The 16,400-nt window shown below is 39.1% G+C and overlaps 1 protein-coding gene across 1 annotated transcript; it reads right to left on the bottom strand.

Annotated features, from left to right (window-relative positions):
- Positions 1-294: 294 nt before the first annotated feature.
- Positions 295-11,198, bottom strand: LOC139724098 (uncharacterized). The gene is made up of 5 exons (XM_071635297.1): positions 11,088-11,198; positions 5,174-5,395; positions 4,459-4,830; positions 1,882-2,080; positions 295-1,171 (listed from the first exon to the last, which is right to left on the bottom strand). Exons 2-5 carry the CDS (start codon positions 5,372-5,374, stop codon positions 1,035-1,037), a joined length of 909 nt encoding a protein of 302 aa, XP_071491398.1. The 5' UTR covers positions 5,375-5,395; positions 11,088-11,198; the 3' UTR covers positions 295-1,034.
- Between the last annotated feature and the right edge of the window lie 5,202 nt (positions 11,199-16,400).

Raw genomic sequence — 16,400 nt, 5'->3', positions numbered from 1 at the left:
AGGACAACTCTCACTAATCACAGCTCCAATCGCAACCAAAGACGCAGAGCATCAAATTGCCCTTCAATGCGCTTGATGAGGTCTACCATTTCTAACAGACATATCATTTGATGATTATGAAACAACACTGTTATGAACAACGCGAAAGAAATTCAGCTAAATGTGGCAATTTAAAACATTTCATTTGTCGATATCAACATCCAGTACATTCTTTATTGGCTGATTATCTAACGCCAATGCAAAATGTCGTTTTATAAACCACCTGATGATGAATCAGTAATGACAGCCGCAGATATGACATCACATAATTATAACAAAACAATGCCTGCAGATGTTGACACTGATCGCATGACTGGATGTTGTGATACACGTTGTGTAAACAAAAATCGAGATTTGAAGACTGTAAACTCTGGTGCAATTCTTGAATCTAGCTTTACAAACTATATGAAGCTCACACGATTCGTCGGAATGGGGGCGCGGAAAGTTTTCACAAGAATGTCAACATCTGCCGGGCGACAGGCTGAGTAACTTAACGGGAGAGCATTCCAGGCATATCACTCTGTCGCTGATTGGGAAATCGATGCTTCGCAGAGTTCTCTTCATGGGTGTGCAATTGACGAAGGTTGCCGGAGAGAAAGTGGCGTAGTTTTGCCCCAAACGAGAAGCACTTGATTATTAGAACAGTGCCTGAAAGCGTAAAGCAGGCAGGCGTCCAGGCACGGATTCTCCGTCAACAAACGTTAAACGCGACCTGAAAAGTCTCCTACACTCCACAACAGAGAATTCGAACATGAATTATTGGGGACGCTTTACCCTACGGAATTAAAGTGTGCCAGAAATTAGTGCAATGATTTACATGCTTTCGGGCCGTACGCCCTAGATGAAAAGTTTGATGTGTTTTTCCTATGCCGTGACGACCCGAATTCTATGCGGCGGGAGCGATGTGTATTATGGACTCCCCCTCTGATGTGCGGAGCAGCTCACACGAGAGATAGGCCAGCCGCTGCCGCCGCTCGAAGCGCCAACCCCGTTCCCTAAACATGCTGCGTTGGATCCCCGAGGTGAATGTGCAGTTGAGGGTAGAGATTATGAGGCGGGTTGGATGACGGCTTCCAAGGAGGGCGCTCTAACAGAGAAATGCGTCCCTTGTTGCGCTCATCAACTTTGTCAGCTGAAGAGAGACAACATCACACACAAGACATGTGACAAGACATGTTAACTGCCCACTTGGGCCTACTATGCTCTTTAAACTATTGATTTGAGAACAAAACGAGAGATCATTATGTTGATAAAGGCAGTCCACTAGGTCCGAAAATGTGAACCATAACACAATTATAATTTCATGCTTATGCCATGTAGATGAATAATTTTTTTTCGACTTTTTTTCCTTTATAAAGAATATCATAGTTCAATATATTTACTCTTCAGAAATTCATTGTTCAGAGTTGCAGGTCTACAAATCTGCGACCTCTCTGTGCTCGAGTGAATTTCAACCGAGATAAAAAAGCAATGTTGATTCATATTAACTACTGTACACCAAATCAATGTAAACTGAATTCATAATCAAAGTTTCAAGTTCATATATTAGGAACGTAGTCTTAGCGGCCTAACATTTGCTCCCACAATAATTGTAAAAAACCGTAATAACACACTCATGATGATCGTTCGAATCTTTCGACCATTCACACATTCACCGTTTTGTCTCAACAAAAGGAATTCAATACAAAATTGGAATTCACCAAGGAATCGGATCGGCAATAACTATAAAGCCCCCTCACCTCACGTAGAAAGGGGCTTAGGATAAATGATGACAGTAACAGTTGCCCACGAACCAGGGAGCCATACTAAATTGGTTTAAGACGAACTCAGAACTGGACTTACCGTAGGTTTTCCTTGGCTTCCGCGTCTGACCCTGTCCAGCCTGCTGGCCCGCCCTCTGCGTTTGAGTCCCGTTCATCCCGGTGGCTGAATTCCGTCCGCTCTGTCTGGAGGCGCTTCTTGGCTTGGTGGCGTCCTTGCTTTTAGATTCGCGGAAAATGACGTTCCTCTGTGATAGCGTGACTGACGTCCAATCTGCCGTCTGCACACGAAAAAAAGGACAAACATTTGTAAAATACGTCACAAGAGAAGACTAACTCAACAAACGAATATTTTAGTTCATCAAGGAGACGAAAACATGCAGGGCACCGTTTCATGAAAGTTGTCAGCCCTGACAAGTTGTAAGTCTCTGACAAGTTCAGTAAAATCCTTGGCTTTGATTGGCTGAAAAGCTCTGGTCAATGACTGTTACTACAAATTGAATGTTAATTATCAGATACTGACAACTTGTCAGGGCTGACAACTTTCATGAAACGGTGCCCTGGTCTACATGTATAGGGAGTATATACAGTAGATAGGGAGACAGATTTTTAAAAATCATATCTACATATATCATACACATACAATTGTATTCATTACATATCACATATATACATACATACATACATACATGAACAAATACACATAAATATTGGGCACAAGGAGGAAACCACGGACATAAAACGACACGGCAATGAGGCTTTCTTTAACGAGACCGGGAAACTAACTGCGATCGTTCAACACGCGATCGTTCAACACGAGATCAGATAACCATGATGCATGTACTCCAGCCAAATAGGTTTACGTGTAATTTCACGAAAAGTCAACCTTATTTCATGATTCATTGTCTTAAGTAGAAGATAAAAATTTTCCCATCCATTCCGTGTTAATAGACCGTGGTACTAACACTTTCGAATTAATGATTTTTTTTTCCCGTCCCGTACGCAAGGAATTACTATATTAACGTGTAACTTTACAAAAAAGAGAGAAGAAAACAGCACAAAACAAAACAAAACAGAACAAAACTTTTCAATAACTGGAATCCAGTTTGCATATACTATACATCTAGTTATTGCTACATCGGGCAAACTTCGGGCAAGCTTTCAGTTGTCAAGGAGATCCATTATACCCAGAAATGCATGCATAAAATTTGAATATGTTGGCAAACCGGTCTAATTGTCATTAGCAAAATAATGAACTTGTGTATTGAAATAGACCAGTATATTTGTGGTGAAGTACAAATTCTGGTTCCAGGACTGACAAAACATTATATGATACTTAATACAAACATACACATTACTGATGTCATCGAAAACATTATCACCAACGAGAACAACATAACAGCTTTTTCATCATTCCCATCTGTACTACTCAACAATCTCCAGATAAAACTCCACCAGAAGTATTTTGGAGGGGAAGTTATACCAACTACTAGTACCAAATCTGTTTATCAACCATTCTATCACAGTTACAGGATCAATGGCCGTGATGTGAACATTAGTAATAAACACTAGGAAAAGGCACAACACTTTCGTATAATGCAAGCACAAGTATTGCAGGCGCTAGAGCAGTGACATGCAAATAATTATTAGTATGATAATAACTGATAATGATTACATTTGCTCAAAAACTGCAGTCCAATTCAAACAGGTGACACGGCGAGTATCTATGCACTCAAATTACATGAGCAGTCGTACTTTGCTCACACAATATCAACAGGTTTAACAAACTGAGTAAGGAAAGGCTATTATACTGACGCACGCCACAAATATCGAGCACAGGGGGCAGAAATTTACCTGTCAGACTCCAAAAACTGGCTCTGCTTTCGGCAAGGATAACGCAATTTTTCACAGTATCACAACCGATTATAGGTTGCAAGAAGAAAAGCCAACCAACGGGCCTGCTGTGTATATACTAACAGTATGAGTTTGTCAACACAATCGCTACCCAAACCCTTTCAACATTTGTGTATAGGACGACAAGCGGGCGAGTCCGCAACGCTTTTGTGTATCGACTCGTATGTGGTATTGTTCACTCCGGGGTCGCGCGCTCCACTGACGCCGGCACGGGTAGCCATAGCAACGTCTGCCCGAGGCGTCGGGTCGCGATCGCTCAGCTGAGAAGCTCGGCGATCACGAAAAAGGAAGGGGAAAAAAGAGACAATAGAGGGCGTTTGTCAACGGCTTGCTGTCAGCTCAGTAATGTGACGACCCGGGTGTGACGACATTCGTACAGCAGTTTTCCTTCAGTTTGCAAAGTGAATAAACTGCTGTTCACTGATCCATCTTGATATTGAAAAAAAAAACCTTTCAATAAGCATTGTATCATTTTCATCGATCACAATTCTTTGTGCTTCATGAGCACGACGAAATGGCCAAATTCACGGGGTAACCCAGTGCAACGGTATACCAGATCTTAATTGGATGAACCAATAATTTTTGAAGAAAAAATACTCTGTGCATTGCAAATCATAGAAATCAAATAAAAAAAGACCAAGCAAAAATGACAGAGCTTGAAGAAGGTATACCTGTCTGATTCTGTTTGAGGGACAGATATCATGATGATTTTAAAACAAAATTAATCATCAAATAAATTTCTCACCGCATCTGCTATTTCCTGACACTTGTTGACGATGACAGGTATAAGGTTGAGCACGGCCCCCCAGTTGGCCACCTCCCCGGTGTTGAGCCCGCGAAACTTCTCTATTGTCGATTTCGCCGAGAGCTCGATGAAGTTCGTGTCCTCGTTCAGGTGCTCTCGGCAGAACTCGAGGGCATTTCGGATCTTCTCGGCCGACGCTCGCTGGCACTCGTGCTGCGTCAGGGCCATGACAGTTTCGCCGATACAGGTATGCATCTCGCTGCACAGTCGCTGTAGAGTCTCGATAGACGTGATAAAGAGCTCCAGCACGTGGGTGAAGTGGGTGGGGCGGTCTCCATCGAGCTGTTTCGAATGCTCGAAGCACTCGCGAACCTAGAAACAAAATGGAGGAGTCAGATTTAAGGGCTTCTTTTCCCCATGTAGTGCTAACAAGAATATCATTAGGCATAATTTTGTAAAGGCACCCCCTCTTTACGGAATTCCTGGATCCGCCCCTGTAATACGTGGACGACAATCTATTTACTGATCATCAATCGTTTTCTCCAGATTTGCATCATATTAATCAATTACTCATTACATTCTACTCACTATAAACCGAGCCGTTTTCTGTGTGACATTGAGCTCTAATTTGTGAGTTTTTTTTTAATATATATATATATATTTGCCAAGGGTTAAAATTCAGTAAACATTAACAGAGCTTTTTTTCAAACTTTACCTCTGATATGGTACAGATGCTGGGCCCGTACGTTGTGTTCTGGCCGTTGGGCGAGCGCATGAGCGCGTCGATAAAACTTCTCGTCTGTTTGTAGAGCTTCTTGCATGTTCCTTCCTGAAGCTTTCGGACCTCGTCGCTAAGCTGCGAATTTACCCGAGCCACATACGGCAACACTTCGTCAGGATTCTGGCTTGACGCCATCTCGCGTTCGGATTTAGCTCTCTGTGAGAATGAGAAATCGACGAAAATAATCAATCTATTGTTTTGAATACTTCCTTGACTCTATGCTATAAATGTTTTTTCCTGCAATATGCTATTGTTGAAAATAAAAGAGAAAACCAAAAGAATATTCAATAAACGATATGTGGATCAAGTTCATATGTGAAGAATACAAGAACGCCCAAATGTTTCCGGATACAAAGAAATATTCCATGCGGCCAAGCGTCAAACAATATGACCAGTATCACAGTTATGACATGGCTCGACACTAACTTTTATGTTTGGTGGCCCGATGGGGCCATCGAAATCCTAAATTTCAAATTTTTGGTGGCCCGAGAGAAAAATTTGGTGTCCCGAAAAAAAAAACAACAATAAAAAACATTAAAAGTCCTTTTTTTTTAATGAGTCAAATATTTAAGTTTTATGATAGTAAGAATTAGAAGTTGGACATATCTACTCATAAATAAACTTCAACAAACTTGCAACACTCACTCTCAGGCACTCATTCAATCCTTTTCATCCATCCTTTAAACAAATTTAACTGCTAATTTCCGGCGCAAAAAAGTTACGAATTTATTGACATACTTTTCATTGTTGGTGGCCCCGGGCCACCGGGCCACCGTTAGTGTCGAGCCCTGATTATGATCACCATTATCATATACACTTATCAGCACGACAAATCAATGGCAGTTTGTTTGACATAGACAAAAATATATACTTGACATTATCATCTTCGAAGCCACGGATTTGCAGAAGAACAGCTTTGCTGAAGCAAATTGCCGCGATTAAATAAAATAAACTGAACTGAAATTGCCAAGAGGTTCTTACAAGATGTCGCTTTACATGTCTTTCTACAGATTTTTTTCCCCATTTCTTTGCGTTCATATTCACACTTCACTGGTTTCGTTACTATTTAGTCTCTCAACAATGTGATTCATTTCCTGAGAACTGCCCCATGTGCTATTGACAGATAATATATCATATAAAGAATGGGATGAATGTTGCTACTGAATAGAGTGACAGTCGACAGGCGAAATATTAGCTGATACTATTATATTAGACGCGTTTATTGTGAAATATATAGTTCTACGTTTATGACGCAAAGAAGGCAGATCTATACAACATCACATAGGTTGCCTGCAGTTTATCACCTGCTCTACAATTATGGTTATCCATTTCACTCCGCAACGCCATGTTTGACGACACATTCCTAAGCGCAGCTGGATAAAGTGCATCCGGGTCTATCGATCTTTTCTCCGCTGGAATACAATCTAATAGATAAGAATTATCCCACAAAGTGTTTGATTATCAGTAAATACATGACCAAACAGATAGCGAATGTTCCCCAAGACGGATGTATTTTCGTTAATCATTAACGCGGTCGATAATTTGGCTTGGGGAAACAAGATTTATTTTGGCCTATAGGGAAAATATCGCTGGTGCATCCAATAAATGGCCACACGGAAACAGGTGACCCTATAGAAGGATATCGGAAAACGAAGGGCACATTTTTCATTCTCATTATCAATACAGTCAAAACAGAGAAGCAGTGGGAAAAAAAAACGTTTGCGAAGTAAGAAACAAAATTTCGATGCCATGCAATCTCTTCAGTTCAGCACTCTTTCTGTCGTTTATACAGAGCCATAACACTACTTTGCGCTTTTGATTTTAAAGTAATAGACTCAAACCGACGTGTAAAGATATCTGAAAAGAGTCTTGTCTATCATTTCGCTCTATGAAATCATCGTTTAATAAGGCAGTTTGCTTTAGCAAAATTAATCATAATTATAATGAAAACAATGACGAGGATAATGATGATGATGATGATGATGATGATGATAGTAGTAGCAGTAGTAGTAGTACAGTAAAAATGATAATGTTAATAATAATAATAATGATAATAATAATAATGATGATGATAATAATAATAATAATAATGACAATAATATCATTACAATTACAAGGACAATTACGACGACGATAAATCTATGATAATGATCTTATTTATCCAGGGTGTTAATTCGCCAAGTTGAAGGCCCTGCCATTATCATTGTGACTCCAGCGTTGCTAGTTACCCACATTTCATATGGGTAAAAAGAGACGATTTGGGTTTAAACCTCTTGTCCGTAGATGAACGCACTTGACAGAATTTGACTGTCTGTTTGCAATCCTGAGCCGTATTTGTGTTTACCACATTTCTCCCACAAAAATGCACCAAAGTAAATGAGATGCTGTGAAAAAAGCAGACCAATGTAGCATTAGTCGTAAACGTAGTCCAGAATATATTGCACGGATGACAACTTCAACGACCCGTCGTTCAGGCTACCACGATTTGATATTTATGAAGCTAAAATGCTCGCAAATATTGACATATCGCACTTTGCTATGGCTACCACCGACACAAACAGAACTCACCGAAACCCGTCTTTATGCATGGAAGGTCGCTATCAACTGAAATAGATTCGCTGAAAACATATTATTAACACTGACGCACAGTGCAGTGCCATTATTACAGTGTTTCAATATTACAAGAGCTAATTATTGCGACCAAACTGGACATCGATGCCATGGCTGGAGTGAAATTCGCGCGACACGATATATTATTATATTCTCATTAAATTGTCTGATGGACAACCTTGATTTGGAGCTTTCCTCAAATGGCTGCATCGGAGGAAAGGGTGAAGACACACTAATACGTGCGGATGAAAGCAGTTAGTTTGAGGTCTTGTGCGAATAGACCAAAAAGCGATGATTCCAGAATTACAAAATTGTACTTTTTTTGTACACTGTTTATAACTGCGGTAGTATAATCATGTCAAGCTTGGAATTTCCGTTAAAAGTTATATCACATCAAATTCGTTCCGCGCGAACACGGGTACTGGTCATTGTTCATCCTGAGAATTCATATTAGGCCTATGTTAGTCTTCACTGTATATAAACCTCTCAACGCAGAACATAATCATACTTTGGTGCACTAGCTGTGCATTCTGTCAAGAGTTCTGTATATACTGTTATAGCTGACTGCAGTTCGGCAACGAAATCTTTGTTGGTCAAAACTGTAAGAGAAAATATACTGCTGTCGTGGAGCTTGCTTCATGGTTCTACGTTGTGGTCAATTACATGCATTGCAGTAGTTGTTACAGATTACGCTACAGGCCTACAAGACAGCTATACGATATGCAATAGTTAAGGACTGTGACACCTTTGCATTCCTTAATCAAATTTAAAATTTAAAGTATCGGTGTAAACACTGATAAAACGGCCTTTAGTCACTTATGCTTCGGCTTCCATAAGTCACAAATAGGGTGAGTAGGCCTACATCATCTCGTCTGTGGAGAATTACTTCAAAACACTTACAATGGAAGCTGAGATTAAGGTCTATACGTGGCTGAAAGAACTTGAAACACATTTTGTCCCCTTGTCCTTCATGGATGAAAGGCACTTTGCTAAACGGATTTCCCCATTGAGCTGTTATCTGTCTATAACGTCCATACAGCTTCTTTTTTTTAAACCAGATTTGTAGGCACGCAAATCAACAGTTCCGACAATGTTCATTATTCATGTGCATCAAAATACTGATGTTGATAACTGCTGCATTTAAATACCATTGTATGATTTTTCAGTTCTAGTCGTACGATTATCACATGACTTTCAGAGATCAAGATATTCAGATATTCTATGCTAGTCACAGGGGGATAAAGTTCACCGAGCAAACGCGTAGACTTCGACCCGAAATATTCAACAATCAGTGCAAGGGCATTGCAGAGTCATTTCCAGAAATTCAAACGTGTATTCACGTTCACACATATTTGCTCGCTCTGACATAATTACGACACGATAACAGCTACGCAAATAGTTCATGCATTGTCGAAGAAGAAGAACTGGAAAATGGATTGACAATTCTTCTACAAATCACCCACCCCCCCCCCCCCCCCCCCCCCCATCACCACTACCACCACCATCACGACCATACTCGTGCACACTACTCCATAGTCAACGGATCACTTAAATGACTACTAGAACTTTCTTGGGATTCGTTTTGATGTCACGTTGAGGAGTGGCTAATAATGATATGGTCGACGTTTCTGTGCCGTTTCTTTATGTATCATTTTCATGTCATTTCACTTTACCCAACGCAAACTGTCTTTCACCAAAGCAAAAGAATACAGCACCGCGCTATGAATTCAATCTCACATACAATGTTTCACGCTCTTTTCTTTTAAACGTTTGATCTTAAATGGTGTAGGCTACATTTGTGCTTTGTTCGCCAGGTAAAGGTAAACGGGACCTATATAGACCCTATAAACGGTTGTGCCAGGTCTTTCCTACTTGTACTACACGATGCAAAAAGTGCGTGTTACTTCGGCATGCTCGTAGCACGCCACGCCTGAGGAGTGTTAATTTAGAATTATATGTTTTGCTTGTATGAACACGCACAAAAAGTGTTTACTTTGATATGATGTTTCCATGGCTCCTCCGAGACGCCGAGCGAGACAGCAGAGATATAAATCAAATCGGAAACACATGAAGGACCTATACATACTTCAGTTGTAGACAAATTAAGCAATTCAACATTAGGTTGCAACGGCGATATGGATCAATTTCTTGCGTGAAGAATACGAGAACGTCCAAATGTTTCCGGATACAAAGAATCAGAATACCCCATGCGCCTGAGCCTCAAATTGGTAAATTCACATGAAAAACATACCGACTTATTGCCGACTACCGACTTGATAGATCCATTCGTTTAGTCAATCATGTGGTAATTTTATTACTGACAATGTCACTACAGCATTTGTCTGCCCGTCGTTTTTCCAATGTAATGCTGAGTGTCCATTGAAGATCGATACCACGTCCACACGTTCCACCAGACAAGTTTTCTTGTCATAACACATAGAAATATTCGTCATGGATTCAGAGTATATAAATCACTGTCAAACATATCAGATTCCTCTTCTCTCTCTCTCCTCTCTTTCTCTCTATCTTCTGGTCAATCTGGTTTATTTTTATCTCCCCTGCTCTTGGCCTTCTCAGAGTCTATATAATATGCAATTTAAGTTGAAACTATATGAAATCCAAACTCTTACGTTTTAACCATATCCACACTTTTAATTAAAGCAGTTAATCCTGCTATAGGTAGCGACCCGTTTTGTTTTCGTCCCATCAGTTTGAATAATCTTTGCTGTTAGCACATTTTCCATGCGCAATTATTGTTAACCTACTTTGCTGTCGACACTGCATTAATTTGGATGCTATATTTTTATTTTCACTAAGAACAAAACAAATATGTAGGTAACATTAGTCGCCAGGTGAGAAAAAGACTTTTCTGATTGGAACAAACAAAAATACAAATCACATATGAATTCTGTGAACTTTTTTTTTTAAACTTCACGTCAAACAACGCAGTCATTATTACGAGATAAATGCACTCTTCTTTCTTTGATCTTATAACTACCTAGTGTACTATTAGGAATGTATGTAAAACCTTTCCACATTGGGTTTGAAATAATACGTAAACTGATGTCGAACGTTATCACATTTGAAGAAACAAAATGCAACAAACAGACAACATCTATCGATACTATACGTAGTATACTTTTTAAAGTCAAACTTATTCCAAAACACACCTGAACACCGATGATTTCTAACGATGAATATACATGACAAAATGTATAACATTATGCTAAGCGCGTACCTCGATATCCTTTGCAGACGGTCGTTTTGACGGAAGCAATATCCGAGATTCCCAAGATTTCAAATCAGTTTCCTTCAGTTGTGACGTCTTCAGAAACTTGGTGTCTCCTGGTCAAAGATGTTGCGGCGTTTGCTTCAGCAAGGACAGGAACAAGGGCAAATGACCAGTCTTATAACTTAGAAAGTTTGTATTTGCCCTGAGTTGTGGTTGTTCTGCACGCCGCTCGTTTATTTACCACCGGACACCTTTTGTTGGTCCCACTGTTCTTCAACCCTCAACCTGCGAATGAATGGGCAATACAACACCGGGGTAGGTGTGTGACATGGTGGGCGTATTAGGAACATCCCTCAACCGAGGTAATGTAGTCTCTACGAGAGTCTTGTTTTGTTGCTAGAGAATTACTGTACTACATGAATCTTTCACTTTTAGTTCTTTGTCATGACGTCATTTGAACATATCAAATGCTGTGATAGATCTGGAGTCAAATATCACTCGTTGCAATTTCGTGTCATTTTGAAGATAGGAAAAGATTGAAAAACGCATACAGAAAGCAGCTGCTGTAGACTAGCTCCTACTTCGATCGGCATTGACCTGCGGAGAAAAAAAGTACTGTAGCTCGGAGCTGCCGCAGTGAGCGATGTCAACAATGTCGTTGCCATGGTACCAATCGTAGCTGCCACTCGCTCATTCACAGATAGCGGGGACATTGTTCGCCGGACGGCGATCAATCATTCTTATTATGAAACCGTTATTCTAATCTCTCAAATCACTCGCTTTTGACAAAGATCGGATCGATCATGGACGATATGCATGGTCGTTAGTTTACCGGCGTGCTTCAGGTTGAAAACAGATCTGGCACACAATGCTTCGTTGCGGACACTCTCCAAATATTATCTGTGAGAATAGAGAAGGGGTTTGAGCATATTTCATCCCTGAAATTGAGAATAAAAAGAATACAAAAAATAAACAAGTGGAGGAATAGAAAAGTGCGGATGTAATAATAGAACATACAGACTGAGATTGTGAGTCCACTCATTTTCGAGGGCAGAATATTAAGTTCTGGACCAACTCTTCAATACCTTGCCTGATATGTCTAGTGCAACTGCTGAAATAGAATTTTAAAAAGTCACATTCTTTTTAATATCATAAACAATACTCTCTCTCTCTCTCTCCCTCTCCCTCTCCTCTCTCTCTCTCTCTCTCTCTCTCTCTCTCTCTCATAGATTGTCTCAATTTGCACTTCAGGAACGACTTTGTTCTTTTAGAACAACATGATAAGATAATTTACCTGAAACAGTCATCCGATTTGTCATTAAATTGATTTTGTTATTGACGTTATTCCGTCATTTAGAGGTATATGTTCAAGATATGACGTCTTAGTAGCGAAGTGGCTATACAAACCGTCTGTTGAATACGATATCCTTTATATTTCTTTGAAAAATATGAACAATGACGATTCCTTTTTAGAAATAAAGATTCATGTACACATATAGATGCCACATGCAATTGATGCTTATGTTTAAAGGTTCCTGTTTACCTTTTGGAGCAGTGATTTAAAATTTTTTCAAGATAGGACATTTGATTCATATGTGTAGGTCTGTTGTGTCACAAAACATCCCCACCGTTTACAATTTTCGCAATAAAGCCTAAAATTTAGGAAGATATTAGTATTTTTCTCAATAAACCATAAGAATTACTGTAGATGGCTTAGACTGGAAACATTTTTATTATATCTATTGTTGTTCACATTTTCTGTATTCAACAATACTTGACATCGATTATACGGATTCAAATTTTTACAGTGGTTGTTTCTATCCGTAACTCACATTTTAGAATTATTTCAAAACACTACTGCTGGGTTGCAAATGGTATAAAATGCCTTTAAGCAAGAATGACATCGGCAAGTTCGTCTGTTTAAATCTTAATTTCTTGCGCTTTGTAAACGTTATCTAATACTCCGGAGATTCATCAAACTTACGAAGAGCTTGGTGTACAACAATTGCACGCAAAAATCGGTGAAGCGTTTTGTTGTAGTTGCTTTGTTCCAGCTTTATGATTTGTTCCCTCCATCCCCATTTTCATTCCTCTCCCCACCCCCCCTTTTTTTTTTGGGGGGGGGGGTCATGACAGATTGCCTCTTTGTCAATCTCTCCCCCACCCTCCCTTTCTTTCTTCTTCTCTCACTCTCTCTGTTTTAGTATTGCTTTCGAAGCAGGAAATCTTCCGTGTCATTGCTAAACCCATCTATGCTTTTGCCAGAAATATTTTCCAAGTTTTCTGAACTCATTTTGTTTGCCAACAAGAATGAACTATGTGTTGAGATACACATTTTGGACGTAGCTGACCGAAATGTCATTGACATGCATGTTGCAGAACAATAGTGTAGAAAGTAGCATTTCTTAACAGGCATCTGCTTTTATGAAATACACTACTCAACCTCAATACCTGCACATATATCTGAACTGTAAACACATCAGTTTTACTTGATCAAGATATACGTGCATATCTATTTTTGTCACAAAAAGATGTACATTGTACCTCGTACGGTGCAATGTCACACTAAAATAGAGATGGACAGAATGTCCGAAATTTCATCAAAATCTGGGGTCAAATAAGGGGGTATAGAAATTTAACTTTCACATACTTTAATTAAAAAAAAACATACAGATTAAAGGAACAGATAATGTCATTGCCCTGAAAGTCTCTTGTTGGTTTGTGCACAAATATATCATCAAAATCATGTTTTTGTGAAAGATTTAGCTAACTGGATTTCACTACTTCAACCACTTTCTTTTTTTTTATCAGTGCTAGATTACCATAACGACCACAAGCTTGTTCATAGTTTCTTTCGTGACAAAAAAAAAGAGTATATTTCATGTCAATTTTTGTTTAATTCAACACAAACCTTGCGAGGTGGTGTCGTCACTCTGCCAACTTGAATAATTCATTGTGCGCATGACCGATGTCACCTATTCATAAAAACACAGGAAACTTTGATATTCCGGGTTTCTACAGGCATGATTGTGATAAAACTTTTGTCATTCTTTTTGTCTGAATTTGGTAGATTTATCAAAGCCGACTTGAAAATGGCACATACAGAACTGCACATTAATTTTTTTTTTTTAAATCCATTAACAGCAGCAAGAATTTTAAATCTCACTTTTACTGAAAATACACATTCTCAGACACACAACATTGCAGACAAATTGTCTGCACAAACACTTTTAATACACAGACACACATTGAGGGATATTTTGATTTCATAAATTCCCATGGACTGATCACACACGAGCTGCAAAACACAACAAACAAACACAAATCCTGGAGACCACCAGACTGCTGAAAGCTGAGTGACCATCTTTATGGTCAGTTACTACAGTTCATAAGCTGAGTGACCATCTTTATGGTCAGTTACTACAGTTCATTAAACGTTTTCATCTCAAAACAACAGGACACCGAACTCAATAACAAATAACAAATCTCTCTAACAGAAGAGCTGTAATGTGTGCAAAGTACATATAAACTCATTTTATTGCCATAATACCACTGACAAAAATATAAATGTGGTCACAAAGTGCACTTTGTGTCCATGTTACACATCTATGGTGAGACTGAGAGCTAAAATGACCAGGCCCTAATGCCTGCTTAAAATGCCAAGCCATTAAATGTCTCTTCCTCTCTCTTTAGAAAAGAGTAATGCCACTACAGCATACATGGATTTGACAATTCTCTTGTCTTTCTCTGCCTCTCCACAATATAATGTGTCAACCAGCAAGCCAGTGGCGGATCCAGAGGGGGGTGCACCGGGCGCACACCCCCTTTTCATTTTTTGCTAAAACGAAAGAAATAAAAAGGAAAAATGAGGGGGGGGGGGGTGTGCATCCCCCTTTAATTTTGTAAAGGCATCTCCCCTTTAAGGAATTCCTGGATCTGCCCCTGAGCAAGCTATAACCTCCTTCTGTTTAATGAGGTAGGAGACAAAATGAGAAGGATATGTTATCCATGCATCCTTTGCCTCACATCTTAAGCATATCTACATTTTGTTTTAGTTGGATTTTTTGTTTTTCCGGCCAGCGGATTGAGAGCACTACTAGGGTAATATAGGAGAATCTCACATTTGCCAAATTATGACAGAGACATCTGCATAAAACAGAGGGGGTAGAAAATATTTTCTTCATATATATATTGTACATGAATTTGAAAATACTGACAAACTGTCCCTGAATATGCAATCATGAAAGCTGTACCAGTATTTTTTTTCTTTCATCAAGATGGCACCATTTCACACATATGTGCATACGCATCGTATTCTCTTAAATGGTTTGTAAATATGAATGCAATGTTGACTGGCACATCGGAGGGATATGAAGAACGAAAAAAAATGATTTAAAAAGAAAAAGTTGACCATAAATTAGAATTCACAGTCACATCCAAGACGCCTGCGCATGAATCTCACATGACATCTATCATCACAAAAATATCACTAGCATCAACACCATCTGATGAGATGCATAAGACCATTAATGCCAAAGACTTCATTTGGAACTTATGCCCTCCATCTTCCAAACTACCAACACCATGTTAATGTACAGAAATGATCAGTCTCCCTTTCACAGCCAGATGCAGTACAGTAGTTGGCAATTCTCTGAAAAATAATACAATTTCAACACCTGATAAGGTAATATTTTTCTCCTACAATGCACAGGAAAAATATGCATTAATATTTGCTAGCATTATTGTCAATGTACCTTTCTCAAACCAACAAATTAGAGAACAGAATTATGCTGTTATCGATATAAAATTAGAGAACATTCAAATGCATGTATGCTGTTCCACAGAACGTTATTGTTACATCTCTACAATAGATCTTGATAAAAGGTTTAAGATCACAAATATATTCTCTTAGTACTTTTTTTTCTTCTTCTGTGCAAACACACTAGCACATTGGCTCCCTCTGGGATACTCAGAAAATGTTCTGATAAAAAAATTGCATAAAATCAACATCTCCTGATAAAATCCCACGCAAACATCTAAATTCTATCATCAAATGCCCATTGGTCATCTGATCACAATTCTTTTTTCTGTAGGCACTTTCCATATCCTTTCATATAACAAATGTCGCACACTCATTGAAGCCATACATATTCTTTCAATTAACATGCATGCCTGGCCACCAGGTCATATTTTACACTGGTGAGGTACATACAGAGAAAGACAAATCTTGAATTGCCCAGGCATTATTATAAATCTTGCATCAGATGAACACTATGTTGATATATGAAAGAGTAACTAATACTCTGTCAATGACCACAT

Source organism: Diadema antillarum, unplaced genomic scaffold (genome assembly GCF_040938485.1).
Source record: "Diadema antillarum isolate AM-2024a unplaced genomic scaffold, OU_Dant_1.0 scf00000207, whole genome shotgun sequence".
Taxonomy (NCBI): Eukaryota; Metazoa; Echinodermata; class Echinoidea; order Diadematoida; family Diadematidae; genus Diadema; species Diadema antillarum.
This window is presented reverse-complemented; position numbering and strand designations above follow the sequence as displayed.